The sequence below is a fragment of the Corvus cornix genome, chromosome 5 (genome assembly GCF_000738735.6).
Source record: "Corvus cornix cornix isolate S_Up_H32 chromosome 5, ASM73873v5, whole genome shotgun sequence".
Classification (NCBI taxonomy): domain Eukaryota; kingdom Metazoa; phylum Chordata; class Aves; order Passeriformes; family Corvidae; genus Corvus; species Corvus cornix.
Window position 1 is genome coordinate 34,585,532 of NC_046335.1, and position 20,394 is coordinate 34,605,925.

Here is a 20,394-nt window from a genome sequence, read left to right on the forward strand (position 1 = left end):
ATGAAATGAGAAATTTTAACTTGCCCTTCACTCTCTGAAGGGGTGTTGCAGTGGGGATACTGCAACACGCATATATCAAACCAGGAGTCCCGTGGAAAGGAAATATATATGGACAGACAGATTCTTGCTAGCTGTTTCAGGGATGTTTATTTCTCCAGCCGCATGGCCGGGGCTCTGCTCAGGAACTGTTCCAGTCACAGGGCCCAAGGGTCCTTCTGCCCGCGCAGGGAACACAAACCAACCAATGGGAACGAGGCTGAGCAGGGGCAGGGAAACCCCGTGTCTGTGCCCTCAGGGCCCCTCTGCCAGGGCTACACGGCGGGGGAGGGACCCCAACACCTCACCCGTTTTATTTTAATAAAAAGGAGAATGAAAACAACTGGATAAACATAACAAGAACAGTTTCAAAACAAAACAAGCCACCCTCCTGAGTCTTTAAATGTCCAATCAGATTCTGTGGAACATCTTAGGGCTGACAGAAGGGAGACAGGACTCTCTGAGCATGCTTTGTGGGGAAACTGAGGCAGGAGAGGGTTTAACTTCTTCCCTCCCCCTTTTCATCCCCCACTCGGCATTGGAAAGGGATTTTTGGGGAAACAATTGGCAAAAGCATGGTTTTGTGAGGGAAACCATGGGTGAAAAAACGGATTGGGAATACACTGGGGGTAATAGGACATAGGGTAAAAGGGAAAGGTGGGATTAGGAAAGGGAAACTGTAGGGGGGGCTTACAATGGAGATATTGTCTAACATGACTACGATTTTTTGCATATATACTGCCTTTTACAGAAACACCACCAGGCCCAGTGACCTGCGATGCTTGTAACCCTTTTCTCCCTAGTACAATATTAAATTCCACCACCTCTCCATCTCCCAAGCTTGGGATGCATTTTTCAGGGTTATTCTTTTTAATAGCAGTTCTATGCACGAATATGTCTTGCTGGTTGTCACACCTTGTTATAAAACCATAATTTTGCTTAACATTATACCATTTTACTATCCCTAAGGTCTTAGTTACTATGATTTTTTCCTTTTTCCGAGTGGCTGCTGTTTTCTGTCTCGCTGCGTCTTTGCTCTCTCTTTCCGGTCGCTCCCATGTTGGAATTGTCGGGGCTGCTCGTGCCTGCGCGCTCTTCCCGGGGTCGCGTTCGGGCCGCGCGGGCCGGGCCGGGCCGCGCCGCTCAGTTCTCCGTGCGTCGCCTCCTCTGGTCGCAGTTTCGCTGCCGATGCCGGGCGCTGCACCCACGTCTCGGCCGGGCCCCCGAGCGACGACTCCCCCGCGCCCTGCTCCAGCGCGTGTTTCGGCTGGGCGCGGCTCCGCTCCACCGCCATCGCCGCCCGCCGCCGCCCGCGCGCCGCCCCTCTCGGTCGGGCGTTCATGGGGCTCGCTCCACCACGCGCTGCGCGGGACCGGGCAGGCACCGCCGGGTCCCGCCGCTCCCGCCGCGCCTCGCTCCGCCACCGACACTGCGGCTCGCGTGGCTCCGCCTGCACGCGGGAACTGCCTCGCTGCTGCTCGGAGAGCGCTCGGTGCACGTGGCCTGGGCCGCACGGTCCCTGCGCCAGGCTTCCCTTCGCCAAGACACAGCTGACATTGTTCAACAGTCTCGGTAACTAAATAATATTCACGAAAATATTCTTCCATCGGCATATATTTTGACTCCAGTATTAACTGTGTCCAAACGGTTTTCCAAAAGCCCTTGGTAAGAATTAAATCCCAAGAAACATAGAAAAAGTTCTTAAACAACCATGCCAGGAAGTGTTTCAGTTCTTTTTGAGCTTGAATCAAGCTAAAATTTACAAATCGTTGTTCAAGAATCATTTTAAGTTTAAGATAAATGTCCATATGCGGCTCTGAGAGCCAAGAGTCTTCCCACCGTTCCTCCATAGTTTAGATACGGAATAGCAAAGCAAAACCAAGAAGAGGAATCCAAAGTTTTCAGGGTTTACTCACACAAATCAGTCGCTTAGGGATCGGGGATCGTTCTACTCACAATTCTCCACCATTTGTTGCAGTGGGGATACTGCAACACGCATATATCAAACCAGGAGTCCCGTGGAAAGGAAATATATATGGACAGACAGATTCTTGCTAGCTGTTTCAGGGATGTTTATTTCTCCAGCCGCATGGCCGGGGCTCTGCTCAGGAACTGTTCCAGTCACGGGACCAAGGGTCCTTCTGCCCGCGCAGGGAACACAAACCAACCAATGGGAACGAGGCTGAGCAGGGGCAGGGAAGCCCCGTGTCTGTGCCCTCAGGGCCCCTCTCCCAGGGCTACACGGCGGGGGAGGGACCCCAACAAAGGGGGAAAAACAACAGGCAACTAAAAAAAGTAAAAGAGAGAGTGTATTGTGGACAGCAAGGCATAGTTCTGCCCCCCAGATTACCATAGGCTGCCAGTGTATATGCTGATGATTTGAACTGTGCTTGTGCCAAGGAAAACAGAATGGTTTCCATAGTGAGAACAGAACCTTTTTGATTCAACTTAATGCTCTGTTCTCTCTCAAGAAACTAAGGACCTTTAAAGATGAAATCTTGCCAGCCTTCTGGGAGCTATAACCCTTATTCAACTCTCGTTCGTTGCTAGCTTCCTCATGTGCTTTTCAATGAAATTCCTTCAGTGCTAAATTATCTGAACTCCAAACCCTCACTCACACATCACAAAGGGTTAAAAGTCAGGAGTAGCTTAAAATGATCAAATTATGGCATCCCTGACAAATGGAGCCTCACTGATGAGATTCTAGAGAATAGTTCCAGATGGTATAGCTGTGTCTAAAATACACAGCCAAGCAATCCTACCTGGATCTTTTCTTAGCTGGCATCATAATATTTGATGTTAAATGAGAGTTATACCTCAAAACTTTGCAGGGGTGAAGGACAAATGCTTGTTAATCTTGACAGCTTGCCAAGAGTCATTTATGCAGTGATTGTTATATTGGTATATATCTGTGGCTTAGAAAACATTTATGGTCTGTGTTAACTGGTTGCTTTCTAGGAACTTGTTTGGCTTATTTAATTACAATGTGGGAGTGTTCTAAAAGTTCCCTTTGGATTTATTAATTAGATGAATAAGTCTGCTGGTACAGAGTTTGTTCTTGGATCACAAGCCACTGTGTGGAGTGAACCTATCTGTAAGTTTCTGGTGGAAATTGTACCAGGACCTGCAGCCTTTTTCCTGGGACACAGGAAATGAACACAGCTTTTGGCTAATGTTCTAGAAAGGCAGGTTTTCTGACTGATGGGTTATTTGAAGATAATCTTCTCTACCTACTATTTCTGTTGGACAGAAGATGATGTTTTGAAATCACTTTGTCTGCTCGCTAGATCCATGTGTTTTGTCTTCAAACTTGCTTTATTTTCCCTTGACTGTGAATAAGAATGTCCTTCCTTGGCAGCAGTTAGTAAAATATAAAATGTCACTTTCAATGACTTCGCAAATTTAGACATGTTTCTAGGCATGTTCTGAATAAATTAGGGAACTCTGGAGTAGAAATGGTACGTGGATATCAAAAAAGGAACAAAGTGCTTTGGCATGAAAGGAAGACAAGAAGGTGATCAGGGGCAGTCAGCATGGATGGGGAAGTCATGCTTAACCAACCAGGTTGCCTTATACGGTGGGACAACTGGCTGGATAGATAAGGGAAGAGTAGTGGGTATTGTCCACCTGGATGTTAGCAAGGCTTTTGACACTCTCTCATGATATCCGCCCAGGAAAGCTCAGGGAGTGCAGACTGGACATGTGGACAGGGAGGTGGTTTGAGAGCTGTGTGAATGGCAGGTCTCAGGGGATTGTGATCAGTGGCACAGGGTGTGGTTGGAGGCCTGTTGCTAGTGGAGTCCCCCGAGGTTCAATATTGCATCCTTTATCATTTAACTTGTTCATCAGTGACTTGGATGAAGGGACAGATGCCTCTTCAGCAAGTTTGCTGATGACACAAAGCTGGGAGGGCTGTGGAGCTCTTCAGAAAGATCTGTGGGTTGGAGGGATGGGGAGAGTGGAACCTTTTTGAAATTCAATGAAGTATGGGGTCCTGCACCTGGGAAGGAGTAACCTCCTGCACCAATACAGGCTGGGGGCAGACCTGCTGGAAAGCAGCTCTGTGGAGAAGGATCTGGGGGTCCTGGTGGACAACAAACTGTCCCTGAACCAGCAGCCCTTGTGGCTAAGAAGGCCAATGGGATCCTGGGGTGCATTAGGAAGATCAAGGGTCAAGGCAGGATCAAGGATCAGCAAGTCAAGGGCGGTGATCCTGCCCCTCTACTCAGCCCTGATGAGGCCTGACCTGGAGTGCTGTGTCCAGTTCTGGGCTTATCAGTACCAGAGAGACATAGACATTCTGGAGAGGGTCCAGCAGAGGGTGACAAAGATGATGAGGGGACTGAAGCACCTCACTTGTGAGGAAAGACTGACGGAGCTGGGCCTGTTTATTCTGGAGAAGATATGACTCAGAGGGGACCTCATCAGTGTGTGTAAGTATCTTGAAAGGAGGATGTCAAGAGGATGGATCCAGGCGTTTTGGTAGTGCCAAGCAATAGGACAAGAGTCAATGGGCAGAAACTGGAACACAGGTAGTTCCATCTGAATGTGAGGAAGAACATTTTTACTGTGAAGGTAACTGAACACTGGAACAGCTGCCCAAAGAGGTTGTAGAGTTTCCTCCCCAGAGATATCTGTAGCTGTCTGTACTCAATCCTGAGTAGTGTGCTCTGAGGGACCCTGCATTAGCAGGCAGTTTGGACAAGATGGCCTCCAGTGGTCCCTACCAACCTGAACCATTCTCTGTGGATGAAAGAAGTTTGGAATTCCAGGACTTGACCTAAATGAAGTGGAAAACAGTGGGGAGAGTGAATACTGGTTGATATCCTGCACAATAGATAGGGAAGTTTTTGTAGTTTGCTCAGGTTCCATTTTTGCCTGTTTTGTTCAAATACACAGATAATTGAGTAAATGGGTATGAACCTGTTGACTTCACTGTAGCTGAACTGCTTCATGTCTGGTGGAGACCTGGCCTGTAGGTGAGACAGTTACCTAATGGAACTGAAAATAGTTAAAAAGCTGCTTGGATCAATTTTTGCTCTTTTAACTTTGGATACAAACATAGGAGAATTAAAATTAAATAGCTTAAATAGATTTTGGTGGTTGCGTTGTATTGATTTGCTGCTAGTGTTATGTGAATCCTGGAGGTGTTTTACTTTGTGTTTTTAGGAGAGCTTGGGTCTTTATACCATGATGTTGTGTCAATACTGCCTCTGCCTGTTGAAGAGAGGATGCTGGAATTCTTGGAGCCTATTCAGGAGTGCAGTGTGTATACTATGAGGGACATGGTGGTCTTGTTTGAATAAACTATTCATGGATAAGATCAGCCATGGTAACTAGCCAACTTCATTACAAAATCCAAAATTATGTGCACCTGCATTGTGCCGATTAGGCCAGGGATGTCAAAAACATCACTTGTAGTTAACAATCTCCTGGTTGCCAGCTGCCAGCTTGAGAATTAATTTTCTTTAAAAGGCAGCTTTCTGAGCTACAGTAAATCTGTCCCAAGTTTGAAGATATTTAAAATAAAATTAAGCAGGTCTGCTTTCAAAAGAAGTTATGCTGTTTTGGTTTTTCACCTAATGTAATGGAGGTAAAAGTGTCCAGTTTAGTCTGCTTGAACCATGAAACTGGAATGCATTAATGCCATTCTGGTTTATAAGCATGGTGTTTGATATTCCAGAGAACATTTCTAAAAACAGGGAAGAAAGTGCTGAAACACTTGGGTAAGCAGGTGAAATGCAGAATAGCCTATATGAACCTACAATCATAAGATCAGGCTTTAGTAAAATTTGTAATGTATCTTGTTTGGGGTGAGCTATTTGGCAGCTACTTTTTAAACACTTGGCACTTATGTAATACTTTACATTTTCTAATTAACAAAGCAAAAATAGCAAGGTGAAGTCATCCCACTGAAATCACATGTTGATACAAACATTATAAAAATACCAGCCTGTGGAGTGAGGAAGAGAAGGATTGACAGTCCTTTTTAAAACAAACCAGTAAATGTTGATCTTAAAGGCACTGTTTTTACTGGAACTGATCTGTGGAAGACTGACAAAAAAGATAGCAATATGCATGCACCTCTCCACCCAGCGTGGTATATAGGTGTTTGTTCCAAATCAAGGTTGTAAAAGGACTGGCGTGACCTTTGGAAATCAGTGAGGGAGGATGGGAGAAGTAATCAGTCCTGAGTGTCCATGATCAGGAGGAAAACTCTGTCTTCTCTGTACTTCAGCAGTAATTTGTGAGGAGTCACCACTTGAGCCAAGGATTCAAGTGCAAAAGATGCTGCAACAACAATGAGCTCTTAAACACCATGGTGTAGTGGTGGTGTGCTATGAAGTGTGCTCTTCTTGGTGGGAGTAGAGAGTTCAATCTATAAAGGCCAGTTAAAATTGCCAGGAGGGATACGGTAGCCTTCGCAGTAATGTGTTTATATTATCTGCCTAAAGTAAGGACTTAATCTTGTGCCTGTTTCTCTGTTCATTAGACAAATTGGACAAAGATCTGGGTTAGTTTCCCTTCTGCCTGGGCTTCTAATGTATTTGTACTGCAGGGGATATCACAAGATGTTTGTTTTTACCAGCTCTGTGCTGAAGCATCCAGTTTGTCGTGTAGTTGTGAGCGTGCCAGCACTAAAGCAGATGCTGTGTGTAAGTGCTTTATGCTTCTGTTTTATGTTCAGGAGGGGAACCAAAAATGCTTGTCTGCAGTCTTGTATCCTCAGATGCAGAGACTAGAAAACTCTTTCATTTGGGAACTTGTGGTTTGATTGTCACATAAGAAATTCACACCTGGTTTTTTTTCCTTGCAAGTGCACATCTACATTATCTATGTTGATTTTTTTTTTTTTTGCTACTTGTCTCCTGTGAAGCAGAAGTTGAAAGTGTTTTCAGTCAAGCAGCTAGCTATGAAACAGGGCAGGCACACCATCTGGTTTTGTAGTAATGTCCTCTGTCATGCCAAGCAAGATTAGACTCTTAAGTTTGTGCAGGAGATCTGCAGGTGATAGGTGTTCCAGTTAACACCATTGCCAGTGCTTCCTTTTCAGCTGAAAGAGTGAGCATATGTTTGGAAGGGTCAGTTGGCAGGACTATCCTCCACTGGAGATGTGCAAATGAGGTCTGATCATCTGCTCAGGTTGGCAGGCAGGCAGAAAGGAAACTCCATGTCAGAGTTTATGGATAACTAGAAAAAAAATACAGTGTAAATTTTATTCAAGTCTTTTACTCTGTAACAATTTCACTCTTTATACAGGTGCATAATAGGCCCACCTGAGATCAAAGCTCCGTGTGCTTTGGTATTGTGCAAACACCCAACAAACAGATTAGTCTAAAGATAAGAGACATAGAATCAGAAAATGGCATGAGGTCACGGGGGGTGAGGTGACCATCGTTGGGCAGTGGCAGAATTGATATAGGTACTGTTGCTTTCTAACCCAGTGCCTAAGCAGCTGGCATCTGTACTGTATACTATTGCTATGAATCATTCTTTTTCCAGAGAAAAAGGTTCGATTTTCATAATTTCAGAAGCCTTGTGAAATCCTTCTTGGGAAGCAATGTGATATGTTTAAAATGAACTGTGTTGGCAAACTGGAAACCTAATCTCTCTGGTCATCAGTTGTGTAAATAAAGTACTTGGTGTGAAAGCTTTGGTCTATGTCTTTATCAAAACTATTTACAGCCTTGCCATTGATAATATATCTAGAGATACCTAGATGGAAGTTCTATTGCCACACAATGTGAATTCAATTGATCTAAGACCCCAGACTGACTTTCTAATTTAATGCTGGTATTAGTGATTCTGTTGTCAAAGCTCATGTGATCTATGGAACAGAATGTGATCTTCAGGGATCCAGTGGAATTTTTTGTTAACCAATATGATTTCCATGCCTAGTAAAATGGGGATTGAAACTTGTTCAGTCTTTATGGTGCTGCTAAAAGATTCTGGTGATAAGATTTTGAAGTTTCTGCACTGAAAATCTTTAGTCAGTGGATTCATGGGAGAAGAAAGAAGGTGCTAGTTCCTGTGTTAAGAGTGCCATGGAAACAAGATATTCACTGTTTTCCTTCTCTTTCTAGACTGAACAGCAGTATTGTTAGACCTCATGTTTTTAAATGTAAACACTGAATGAATCTGTATCTCTGCAGGGCAGAACTTTCCTCTTTTGACCCATCAGTCATCAGAGTTAGACTTATCTGGGTATACTCTGTAATAGTGAGCTGGACCTGGAAGGGGTTAAGGTCATGCTACACTTCGCCATCATCTGAAGTAAAAGCTGAAGTCTTAACCCCTTCAAACACTGTTGGCAGAGCAAATTTTTTTCTTGGCTCCAAAGTGAGTAACTGGTGTGAGAGTTATAATGCACACTCAGTTGTAAGCACTGGGACTAGAGGTAAAAGCTGCGTTTCAGGAAAGCACAGGAAATGGCATATCTGCTTCATCTGAACCACACAAAGGTGGAAGTTCATATGGGTGACCGGCTATTTCAGTATCTTCCTGCGAAAGTTGCTCAGAGAAGAACTTTTGAGGGGGTCATCACTTCTTTTCCATATTGCTCACTGCTCGGCTTGAATTACTTGGTTTATATCCAACCATCCAGTTTCAGGCTAATGGCCTTTCACTGCATGAACATTGTGCTCCAGTGCTTGTTAAAGAAGCTTCCAGGATCCTAAGATGATCATAAAAACTATTGACTAGGAAATTAGGCAGCTCTTAATTAACTGGCTTGTAGTTTGTTTGTCTAGGTTCATATTAGTCTTTAGGATGATGAGTGCTAGCTCCATGTCTACCTGGTGAATGTGTGTGTAATGGTCCTTTATGCTTTATATTTATTTGTTTCGGGGGTTTTTCCCTTGCAGCTGTGTGGTGCATCTGGTAGCTTTTGGAGAGGCCAAATGGTGTTTGTGATGTAAGTGGATTTTGCTTTTCTCTTTGTAGATGCTGGCCAAAGCAAGTGTCGATTAGAGAGAGCTCAAGCGCTGGAACAGGCAAAGAAGCCCCAGGAAGCAGTCTTCATCCCAGAATGCAATGAGGATGGATCATTCATGCAGGTAAAATTTCTATCTGCTTCATTCAGCCAGGCTTCAAGTGTCTGTGGGAGATTCCGTGTTAAGACATGAGCCAAGCGATGATAGCAGAGTGGGTGCACACTCTGACTCAGTTACTCGGGTAAAGATTTGAAAGCTGGGGACTTCTTTAACCAAATGGAAATTTTGATTCAGTCACAATACCTTAAAAGACATATACATATGCAATAGCATCCAGCTCCAATATAGAACAGAAACAAATGGCATTAATCTTCAGCATTGCATAGAAAGTAAAACAGTTGCAGGGGAGGTCAATTTTTCTGTGAAGAGGAGCTGTAAAGAGAGCTGTGGCTCACACAGAGCAAGGTGGACCCAGCTGAATCTGCTCTCTGCTTCATCTATCTGAGGAAAAAAACGGTCTGTTCATCCTATTCCTTCTGCAGGGTACTTCTTGTACTGTATGTCTTGTAGTGATTTTGGCAGAGAGGAGATGAGACTGCTTTGTTTGGGTTTTTGATTCTTCCCTGTTCACTTGCTGAAGTTTGCCAAAACAGGGTAGAAATGAAGAGTGATACTTGGTTCTGTTACCATTAGCATACTGAGTAGTGTCCTAGTGCTGACTGAACTTGCTGTTAAAAATGGCTCATGCACAGTTTCCTGACACAGTTTCTGCTGTCTGCTCAGTTTTGCATGCATCTAAAAAGCCAAAAATCTGTAACCCTGTGACCTCTACTTTGTGAATTTAGGTAAACCGCAGAATGATTTTTGCCTTACCTTCTATACATTGAGTACTGCTCTAGACACCTTCTTTCTCAGAGAAATTTTAGGATACATTGGTTGCTTGCACAGTCTTCTGAAGGTAAAAGAAATTCCAAAATAGAATCAATATTGGCTTTAAAAAGATAATAAAGGCAGAGAGCTTTGGGTTTGGTTCAAACATTTTGTGATGCCTGAGGGAAAAGGAGAGAAGATTTTTTTTTGTGATAACCCACCAAAAATTTTATTCCCCTCCTCAGCCTTACCCTCTCATTATCTGGTGTGTGGGAGTGTTTTTGTTTTGTTTTTGTTTTTTGATGATGAAGTGGAAAAAGCTGTATTCGTCCTGCAAACTTTGCTTCTTTGGAGCAGCATTATATTTCTGTACAGTGTGGACACTCATGGGAAGGCTGGGATAAGAGAGGATGGCTGCAGTTTCTTGCAGTTTAAATGCACTTCCAGTTGCTGAAAATTGATTTTTTTGTAGAGCTGCTCAGATTATGTTGGCACTGGAGGCTAATGTTTGTAAAAGCTAGCACAGTGGGCCAACATGGAACAAAGTGTTCCATGCTAAGCTTCTAGTTCAAGAAAAAAGGGGTAAGGAAAGCTAACTTTGAAATGTCTATCACCTGTCCATCAACTTCTTGGAGAGTAAAATAGGTAAAATTTTTATCCTTATAAGCTGGACTGATAGTGTAGTTGATAAAGCTTTGTTTCAGACAGGTTTATTTTGAAGGTTGGTACCAGTGTCTGGATTGTGGCAAAGTTGCTGGACTTTACCTTGGCATATTCCTTAGCCAGTGTTGGTTGCCAGCCGAGGGGCTGCATGAAACTGCTTACAAAAACTGTGTGTTGTCAGTAGACAGCCAAGTGATATTTCGCATTCTTCCTCCATTCAGTTCTATCTGTGAACACTAAAGTGCTTTTGTTTTACCTGGCATGCTGAAGGAAGCCTCTGATCTTTGTATCTGGAATTAACTGAAATTCATATCATTCCTTGGTTCATAAAAATACCCTACGTTCCACATACCTCATGAACCAGCTTCATCAGTTATATTGCAGCATTTAAGGTAATTGTCCCTGCATAAGATTTAAGTGAAAAATAATGTCCGAGAAAGCTAACTAGTTTCAAACTGCATTAGAGATAAATCTTTCCTTTAGCTTCTGGTCAAAATGAATTAAATTTTTATTTTAAAAGGATGTATAAAAACTAGAATTTTGGTGAACAATCCAAATAGTTTTGCTTCCAGCAACTCATGAGTAGATCTCATCTGGTTGGAGGTATTTTGGATACTGCATCTCTTGTGCAGAGAATTGATGCTCCTGGGTTCTGCTCTATAGGGAGGCTGTGTTCTTGAAGTCCCTGAGGCCTTGATGAAGTCAGCTCTGGACTGTTGTTAGTTTATTCTGGTTCAACACCCAGAGTGTTGCTCCATCTTAGACTCCAAAATCTCAGTTGGGAAGTCTACAACAAAACAGCATCTCTCAATGAAGTTTCTAGGAGAAATACCCACTGTGCTTTTCAACATGGAATCCTCATCCCAACAAGAGTCTAAGCAGATGCACATGTTTCGGAGTATATACTCTGTGTGTAGAGTTGGCTAGGGAGACTTTTTCAGCAACTTCCCCCTTTCTGCATAACTGTTATTGAAAAGGTGTTTTATGTAGAAGAAAAATTCTGATCAGAGAGGAAATGAAGATGCATGCTTGTATTTAGAATATCAAATGTCTGAATTGTCACAGCACTCATTCGAGATGCAGATGACTTGCTTTCAGATCATCTTGTTGAGCCTACTGAACACAGTAGATGTTCAGGCCCACATCATTGTCCTTGCCATCAGACTTCAAAAGAGTCTGATTTTTTTTTTTTTTTTTCTCTAATTAATTCATTGTTGGAAATTCTTGAAATTTTTGTAGGACTGAAAAACAAGAGCAGTACAGATGTGGGAGAATTTGGTAGTAGTAACTATGTTAAGAGAACCTGCTTGGCCTTAACTAGATTGAACTATTGCTTTTGTAGTTCATCATAATTATCTTGATTAGAAACCAAATTGCAATCACTCTGGGTAAACACTGAAAGTGGGGCTGTTCTTCTGAAAGCAGCTCAAGTTTGCCCTTTCCAGCTCCTAGAATTGTACCCAGTTCAATGCTGAATTTGGGGCTGGATCCACTGCAGATTGGATGGGGCTGTAGCGCGGCGAGCAGAGCAAAGCTCCTCTGCTGCTCTGTGAGTGGCAGCATGCACCACATGGGCAGCAGCTGCAGGAGGAAGACTGTGTTCACCTTCCTCCTGCTTCCCTGCAGGGTTGGATCTCCCAGTTAGATGTGGCAACAAGAGTGAAAGGGAGGAGGGCCTAAAGGCAAAGACCTTAGTTTGGCTTGCATTTAAACTGCTTTGTAGAGAGACATCATGCATGTCTTAAACACTTGTATGATCTGTCTGGTTTTCATTGCCTGTGAAATTTAGACTGAAAGCAGTGTTGCCACTGTTGATTCTGTTGCTCAGCTGATCAGTTTTCCAGTTTTCCTATGTATGACTAGGTATAATGGGGTTTGTGTACTGCATCAAGTGGAGCAGGCACTTGTCAATTCACTGATTGTCATAACTGTTTCTATGCAATGTGTGCTGCTTCCCATATTGTTCAGTATGTGTATTGCAAAGATCTTATCGAATCTCCTCTTAGTGCTACTTACACATCTAAAAATGTGACATGGATTTGCAGCATGAAGAGGTGGTAGCACTGCAGGCATGATTGGATGACTGTAAATGGGGAGCAGACCTGATTAATTCCTCTGGAATTGCCATGTCCTTATATTTCAGTCTGTGTGGGGAATATTACTTCCTATAACAAAATCTCTCTACACTTAGCCCACAGTAATATAAGCAGGCAGATAAAATTTGAGTTATTCACAACATAAGAATGTTTGTTAGATATGAGTAATTTGATTAATTGTAGAAAACTGAGGTCATGTACTGTTGTGCAGAATTGAACATGACTAAAACCAGTGTCTGTTCCCAAGACTTTTGCCTTTTTGCTATTATGCTGTATTTTGCATAAATGCCATTCCTTTTCCATGCTGCACTTAACCTGCTGTGATCTGTTCTTCATAAACAACAGGCACTAGTGGTTAATCGGCACACTTTCTTTTGCCGCCTAGTGCGACTGGGCTTGTTGCCATGGGCTGAGGGAGACTTGCATTCTTCATAGTTTTCCCCCAAGCAGTTTTTCAGAAAAGGTTGTTGAGATTTTAAATGGGATCTCTTTCAGACAGATTAATATAAACATGAATAATGTTAATCCTGCCTTGGGGGTGTAGTTTTGTGGGACTTAGTGGTATGTCTTGCTATTTGCTGCCACCTTCCACTGTCTAGTTGTGGTTTCTTTTCCTCACAAGTCTGCATACAAGTGTCTGAGGGCAAGTCTCCTTGGAGAGTTTCTTTGAGTTTAGGGTTCTTAAAATCTGGCTCCTGGTGCAGTTATGACACAGCACTAAGATTTCTCTTAAAGCGAGTACATCAGTCAAACCTGTTGTCTTATGACAGGATCAGCAGGATCAGTGAGTGGGCTGACTATCAGAGCAGTTCTGCATTAGCAGATAGCTTCCAGAGCATTCCCACATCTTGTAATATAAGTCTGCTTGGAAAGAGTGATCTATATTATGGTCCATACCAACAGTTTCACTCCACACTATGCTAATACCCATATAAAGTTCTGTTTTCTCCCAGCTTCCACAAACAGCTCTTTCTAAAGATGTGGGGGAACCTTTTCAGCTTTCAGTGTGACTTCATGATCCAAGTCTGCTCCTCGGTATTGGCTAGTGTAGCATGATGCTGGGCAGAATTATGAACTTGTGTCTTAATGCAGCAAGGTACTGTGTGGACATGTCCTTCATTCCCTGGATGCTGTCTATTATCCCATTATTCAGTGCTCAGATTCCAGCAATACTAAGCTCTCAAGGAGTTCGCCTCTCCTTTCAGAAGAACACAGTCTATCTTGCTAGATTAAAGAAACTCTTTATAAAAAGTATCTGGGTTTTAACTGGTAGGTGGTTCTGGCTTTTTTTATTAAAAGACATCCCTTCTAAAGATGGTAGCTGTAGCTTTCTGTGAGTACTGCTCTGCAGGTTTGCTACTTAAACACTTGCTTTCTTTCTGGGGCTTTCATTGTGTTTCTCATTTGCATGTTGTGCTAAAGATAAACCATGAATGGGTAAGGAAGTAAGAACTTTGGTTATTTATGGTGTTTCTTCAAAGAAGTCAAGATAGCAAAGGAACAGGTTCTTAAAGCGGGAGTGGACATACTTAAGGAAAGTGACAATGTAGGGTCATTCTTAGCTTCAAAGTGTCACATTCTGTGTAGAAGCATAAAGCCTCTCTTGGGGACCCTTTTCCTGAACTAAAAATAATATACGTGCCAGCATGTGTGATGGGAATGCCCTTGATCATGACTAAGATCCTTCTGCTTCAGATCATTTCTTTCCCTGGTTATTTGAATAGTGAAATTCCTATGGAGCAAGAATTTCTTGAGTGGTTCATGGACTTGAGGGAGGTGGGTGCTGTAAAAAGCCCTGGTGGGAATATTTGCACAACACCATTTGTGAAGAATTAAATATGAGTGAAAAAGTGACAAAAATTATTTAAGGGGCTATAGTCCCAAAGAGGCTTGAGCACAAGATGCAGACTGACGCATAGCTCCCTAAAATTGCCTATAAAGGTAAGCAGGCTTCTGACAATAATCAGCTGACTCCTAATGCAGCAAAAAGTATGACAAGATCCAGGGTCTCAGCATTACAGCAAGACATGTGAACCAGAACAGAGGCATCACCATGTAGAGTTAAGATAAATAACCATCAGGCCAGTGTGCTGGTTGTGTACCCCACTGACTTGGGTTCAGAAGACTTTCTAGCTGAGCCTCAATGGCTTGAACAAAGGAAAGACTTGATTAAAGAACTGCTGTGTGACACTGGCTTCTGCTCCCTGGGTCAGACTAAATGACCTGCTGACTTGGAGCTATTTATTTAGCTGTTTTTGCAGTGTTTACAAGGAGCACCTGGATGCAACCAGGATTTGGAGCCTTGCCTAGTGCTGTGAGTGCAGTCAGTAGCTCTGCTGCCTGCCCTTAGCCTCAGCAGTACCATTCAAAAACTGGATGTGTTTCTTCTTTTCTCATAGAAATATAGCTTTGAATACAGAATGAATGTTCTTCCCTTCTCATGTCTGCCCTCTATTGTGGAAGGAGCCAGGAAATGTTTGTTTGATCTGTGATGGGATAGGAATGGGTTGCTAAACTTTTCATAAGAACAGCACTGAGGCTAGTCTGAGTGTTGCTATTCCTGTGGTCACCCCAGTGCTTGTGCAAGGTGCTTTGAAGCCTCTTACAGCAAACTACCTCTTTCTGTGACTCCATGGAAACTGGTTTCAGCCATCACAGAATTGCTGCTTTGCCTCTGTTCTCTCTGTCATATATGTGTGTGCAATTTCTCTCTCACTTCCGGTTTACATTTGAGTAATAACCCCTTGATCCTCCTTTGTCAAATATCTATAAAGGGATGCTGCTTGCTTGTTTAGAAGGAATCCGATTCTGGCATTGCCAGTGAGATACTGAAGAAACCCAAAGAATGGCTTCTTTTTCCCCTGAGGAGCTTAAGAGGCACAGTCATCTGCCAGTGACTACTCTTTTAATGTTTCCGTATTGTAAGGAATTTTATGAGAGCAGGTATTTGATCATGTGGCCAGTATATTGGCTGCTGTTTGATTTCACACATTGTAATGGCAGGGTGGAATAGAGAAGCTGCTGTTGCACTTTTAATTTGGGGACTGGTGATGGAGCAATTTTTCTTGAGTTTGTCCCTCATGCATTTCATCCTTCAGTTGAGACACAGGTAAGATGTCCTATCTCTCCATGAAAAATAGGAACAATGTCCTGATGAATGATCAGGATTGTGGCTGCTTGTAGTGCTTTAAAATGCAATTGGATTTTTTTTAAAATGTAGATGTTAATGGGGAATCTGTTGAAGACCTCAAATAATTTACAGGTTTTATTTGTCTGATTTCCTATTATGTAACTTAAAATGCTCAGCTGTTGGACAGGTCTATGTTAATTTGAGATATCAGATTGTGTCATGTGCCTTTCCAGCAGTAACAGGCATTCTGTAGCTGCAGCTTGATTAACAATCAAGTCTATTAAGTATATAAGATTGTATTTTAGTATATGAGATTGCGTTTCCTCTGCCTCAATGCTTAGCTTTAGAAGACTGAGAGCCAAAAAAGTCAAACACACATTTTCTAATGTGTATTTTGGTAGAGTCAAAATTAACTCAGTAACTGAAGATTAGATCTGTGCAGTAAACATCTGTCATGCTTGCATAGTTACTCTTCTGATTATAAGTGTTTAAAAATCTCACTACTTTGAGAGTAGGATTAGAATGAGATTGAATTTCATGTTGACAGATGAAATGTTACTTAGAAATAAAAGCTCAAATGTAAGATAAATGGAAAATTTTAAAGTAAACCCCCACATTTTGGGTATTCCTTACTGTACATGCTCTGAAATAGTTGACATTTTATGTTTACATACAGTGCTTAGAAATGGTACTGGATCAGCTATTGCCTTTACGCTTTTTCAGTGTCATACCAGTCCTGTGTAGCTGATGAAGAGTATACCTTTCCCCCCAGCCTTTAAGCTGCAAACTCTAGGCTGTAGGCCACTGTTGTTATGACACCTAAATATGCTGAGACCTGGTCAGGTATCACGGTGGAAGGTAGTGTGTCTCAATGTGAAGACATTCAGGAAAAACAACTGCACTGATTCTTGAGGTTTCTGAAGTATCTATTCTTCATGAGTAGCTGTTTGGCCTTTAGGATAATGGCTGAGATTTAATTGCAGTTGTTATCTGTAGAAGGGAAGTCCTTTGGTGCTGCAGTAAAACATGTGGTTGTGGTTGTTGTGAAAGTGCTGTCAGTCTCAGATTTTTTTCTTCCTATTTTAAATGGCAACATGGGGGAAGAAAGGGTCATGGGATACCAGTCCAAGGAAGAGTAGCATTCCTTAGCCTAGTTATTTACAAAATTACTTCACTTTTTTATGGATGTAATGTGCTTGGTTTGCATAAATGAGTGTATGTAATTGGTAGCTCTCCATTGAGGTGAGTTACATAACATAGTCTTAGTTAATGCATCTATCCTGAATTTGTGTCAATGTATTTTTTTTGAGTCCTCTGCCATGTACTTCGTTATTTTTCTGAAGGCTTGGCTTAAGGACTATCAAGTGACTAATACTTGACTTTTTAAAATACTGAGTACACTGGATTTTTTTTATATTATGTAACATGGAGTGGTCTTGCCGTATGAATTCAAGACCCTATCCTGGAATTTAGCTTTATCCCTTGGTAGGATTTTTACAATTCATGCTCGGATGTAAAGACAGCTTCTTGTGCTGTTGGGAATGTAGTTTTGTGTGTGATTATGATCAGCAAAGATAAACTCCAAACACAAATCCAAGCAGTTCCATCACATTTGTTTTGAGTGTTCAATTGATTCGATTGAGCAATAACAAATATTTTCTAACTCGTTTTTTTCTAATTATAGTCACAGTGCTTTTGAGTAATTTGCAATCCATTTTGTGATCTATTGGGAGAAGAAAAATGAAACTGCAAATAACAGTGACAGTGACTGCAGTAACATGGGTACATGAGATTACTGTTGATTTTGGCTACTAAAAGTAAATGCTTGAGGCAAAATGATTGATTTGCACTTTAGTAAAACCCAAGATAAACAAGTAAAACCCAAGATAAACACGACGTACCGTGTTATAATTGCTCTTAGATCATGTTTTATGTGATATTCAAAGCCTTTTAAAAAAACTGTCATTAAGTCTCTGAACAAACTTTGCTACCTTAGGGCATTGAAGCCAGCTGTCAGCGAGGGGCAATGACTGGTTTTGCTCTGAAGGATCCCTAATGAGGGGAACAGCACAAACACCCCATCACTCTTCTCTTCTGTGTGAAGAGGACTGGAATGGGAAATTGGTTTCAATGAACTTTTTTGGAAAAAGAGAGAATGGACAGAATTCATTTTACAAGTAAAATATAAAGGCAGTTTCTGAAGTGGTCTCATTTCATGGCCTTTTTTCAGAAATGTATTGAAGGAGTCATCTCTAGTTTATAGTAACATAGGCACTTCCATACCATTTCAAGATACTGATGTGCCCATTTAGCCACAGCTGAAAGTGTGTTTGCTAGAAAGGATTTTGGGACCTGTTCGTATTTGCACTGGTGCCTATACAATGATAATTTACTTTTATCTCAAAGATGTCAAAGGCATCCTGAATTTCATCCAAATGCTTGCCTCTCTAAAAGCTGAGGCAAAGGCTGTAATTAGATTTGTTAGGCTGAATGAAACTTCAGTGCTGCTGAGTTAATATCTGCATAGATGTTACTAAGATCAGTCTGCTAGATCAGGACTTACCTATTCTTACTTGAGAGGTTCTATGTCTGAATTGGTAATTCTGGTGTGTTTCTGTCGCGAAGGAAGGAACTGGCAACTCTAGATGTTCAGTTCAGAAGCAGAGCTTTAAAGTCAATCAGGATGAATTTTACACTGTGTACCTTTTGACTCACTAGAACCTTCATCAAATGTTCTTAAGTCCGCATCAATATATGAGGAGCAAATATGTTGGATCTTGCTCCTGCTGTGTAGTTTGACATAGTAACAGAATAGGGCTTAAATCTATCTGGAGAAGGTTTGTGAACATAACAAGTCTGTATTGCATTTTTCCAGCCATGTTTACTGAACAAAGTGCTTTTGAAATGCCTACAGATGCTGCTCTTAAGCAGTGGCTATGGAATTTGGGATAGGGTGGCCTTTCCATAACCCAGCTGGGATGCAGCAGGACAAGTTTTTAATAGTAAACAGTAAGTGGGATATAGCAGAGGGTGGAATGAGCTGAGACACAACTCCTAGCTAAAGTGTTTTCAGATGATTACTTTTAACTTCTTTTGCCACCTGAATTTCAGCTACAGGAGTTGGAGTAAGAGAAATAACCTTTCTTTGGGTGGGGGGGAGGTGAGGGAAGAAAAGATAATGATATCAAAGGTAGTCTTCTGTAAGACCTCCTTGCTCTGAAGCGTGTCTTTGTGATACATCTGGGTTGGGACTTCCATTAAGATGCTGAATTATAATGAAAGTGGTTGGTGATAGAGTGAGAAATGAAATGCCTGCTCTTTGTTTTATTAAACAGGTGCAGTGCCATACCTACACTGGATACTGCTGGTGTGTGACACCTGATGGCAAGCCTATTAGCGGCTCTTCTGTACAGAACAAAACTCCTGTATGTTCAGGTACTGTGGGAGTGGCTTCAACAAATACTTTTTAACCAAAGAGGGTTGGGGTGAATGCATCCTTTTGAGAGAGCCTAATCTTTTCAGGTGGTCAGTTTACCCCACTTAACGCTGCAGTTTGGGCTCTGGCATGTCCACCCTGCAATTAGGATACAGGCACTTCTGCAAGGCTCAGTAAGAAAAACCACTAAGGTAACAACCTGTGGCAGCCAGGGCAAGAGTCAGTGTTGCTGTGTATAGCAAAACCGAAGATCTGCTGAACAGATGGGATAACTTTTTTCCATGAGCTATATTTTAAAGAAGTGGGTTTTGGGCTGTATTTTGCAGGACACGGAGTAATTTTTTGTACGGGGTGATTTCAGTTAATTTATGAAGGTGGTTCTGTGCAAAACTGTCAGTTTCTGGGGTCCTGCTGTTATAATGAATTTGGGTCTTTTGACCATGTTACTTAGTTTAGGATCCATGTGTTTGTGTCATGGGGTGGGCAGCACTGGGCTTGCACCACAGCTCTCAAGAGGGAGGTCCAGAACCAGGCTGTTACTCATGTTTATTAAGTGATGTGTTCCTGGGCACTCAGCCTGGCATTACTTTGTTGCCCAGCAGTCTATTGAGACCAAATCCACAATTTTCTTTAAAACGGAGTAATGCTGTTTTTCTTTCTCCTCGCCATTCAATATGGTAGCCCATGGCTGAAGTGGAATGAGATTGGGCTCTAGATTGTCATGTGGATCAGTAGTAGTCTAGCTTTGTGAGCTGTGGCGAACAGTGCTGCTGTGACAACACCACAGTAAACACAGGCAGTGCTGGGAAGTGGTTCTGTACTTTGGGGAGAGTTGCAGGACAGCACTAGAACTGTGCTGCCCTTCTCACTTTTGTCTCTCCCCCCAAAAAAAAAATTAAAGAAGAAAGAAAAGGCAGTAGGCATAGGAGTGTGCTTCTAAAATGTTCAGTGGTGCCACGTAAACACTGCTGTTACATCTGGCTTCATGCTCTACAATCTGCACCTCAGAGGTTTTTAATACGGTTTTCCTCTCACACCTTGCAGTGTTTGCCCTTTATGTGGAAGCATGATAGCAGTCAAACCTTTGGGGTTTTGAATTTTTCTCACCTTATCCAGTGTCTTCTTGGCTGTAGGGTGTTCTGTGGTAATAAGCAAACGTAAGTGACTTGTATAAGGGTTTGAGTTGAGTGGGAGAGCTGTCTGAGAACCAGTGAGCCAGCGTACTTTGAG

General features: G+C 42.3%; 1 protein-coding gene across 6 annotated transcripts in view; it reads left to right on the forward strand.

Moving 5' to 3' along the window:
- SMOC1 (SPARC related modular calcium binding 1) overlaps window positions 1-20,394 on the forward strand; it is a 133,417-nt gene that overhangs the window by 42,163 nt on the left and 70,860 nt on the right. For all 6 annotated transcript variants that reach the window (XM_039552483.1, XM_039552484.1, XM_039552486.1 and 3 more), the window contains exons 3-4: window positions 8,980-9,092; window positions 19,064-19,163. In XM_039552483.1, the coding sequence (XP_039408417.1) occupies window positions 8,980-9,092; window positions 19,064-19,163 (213 nt within the window). The remainder of the gene's footprint in view (window positions 1-8,979; window positions 9,093-19,063; window positions 19,164-20,394) is intronic.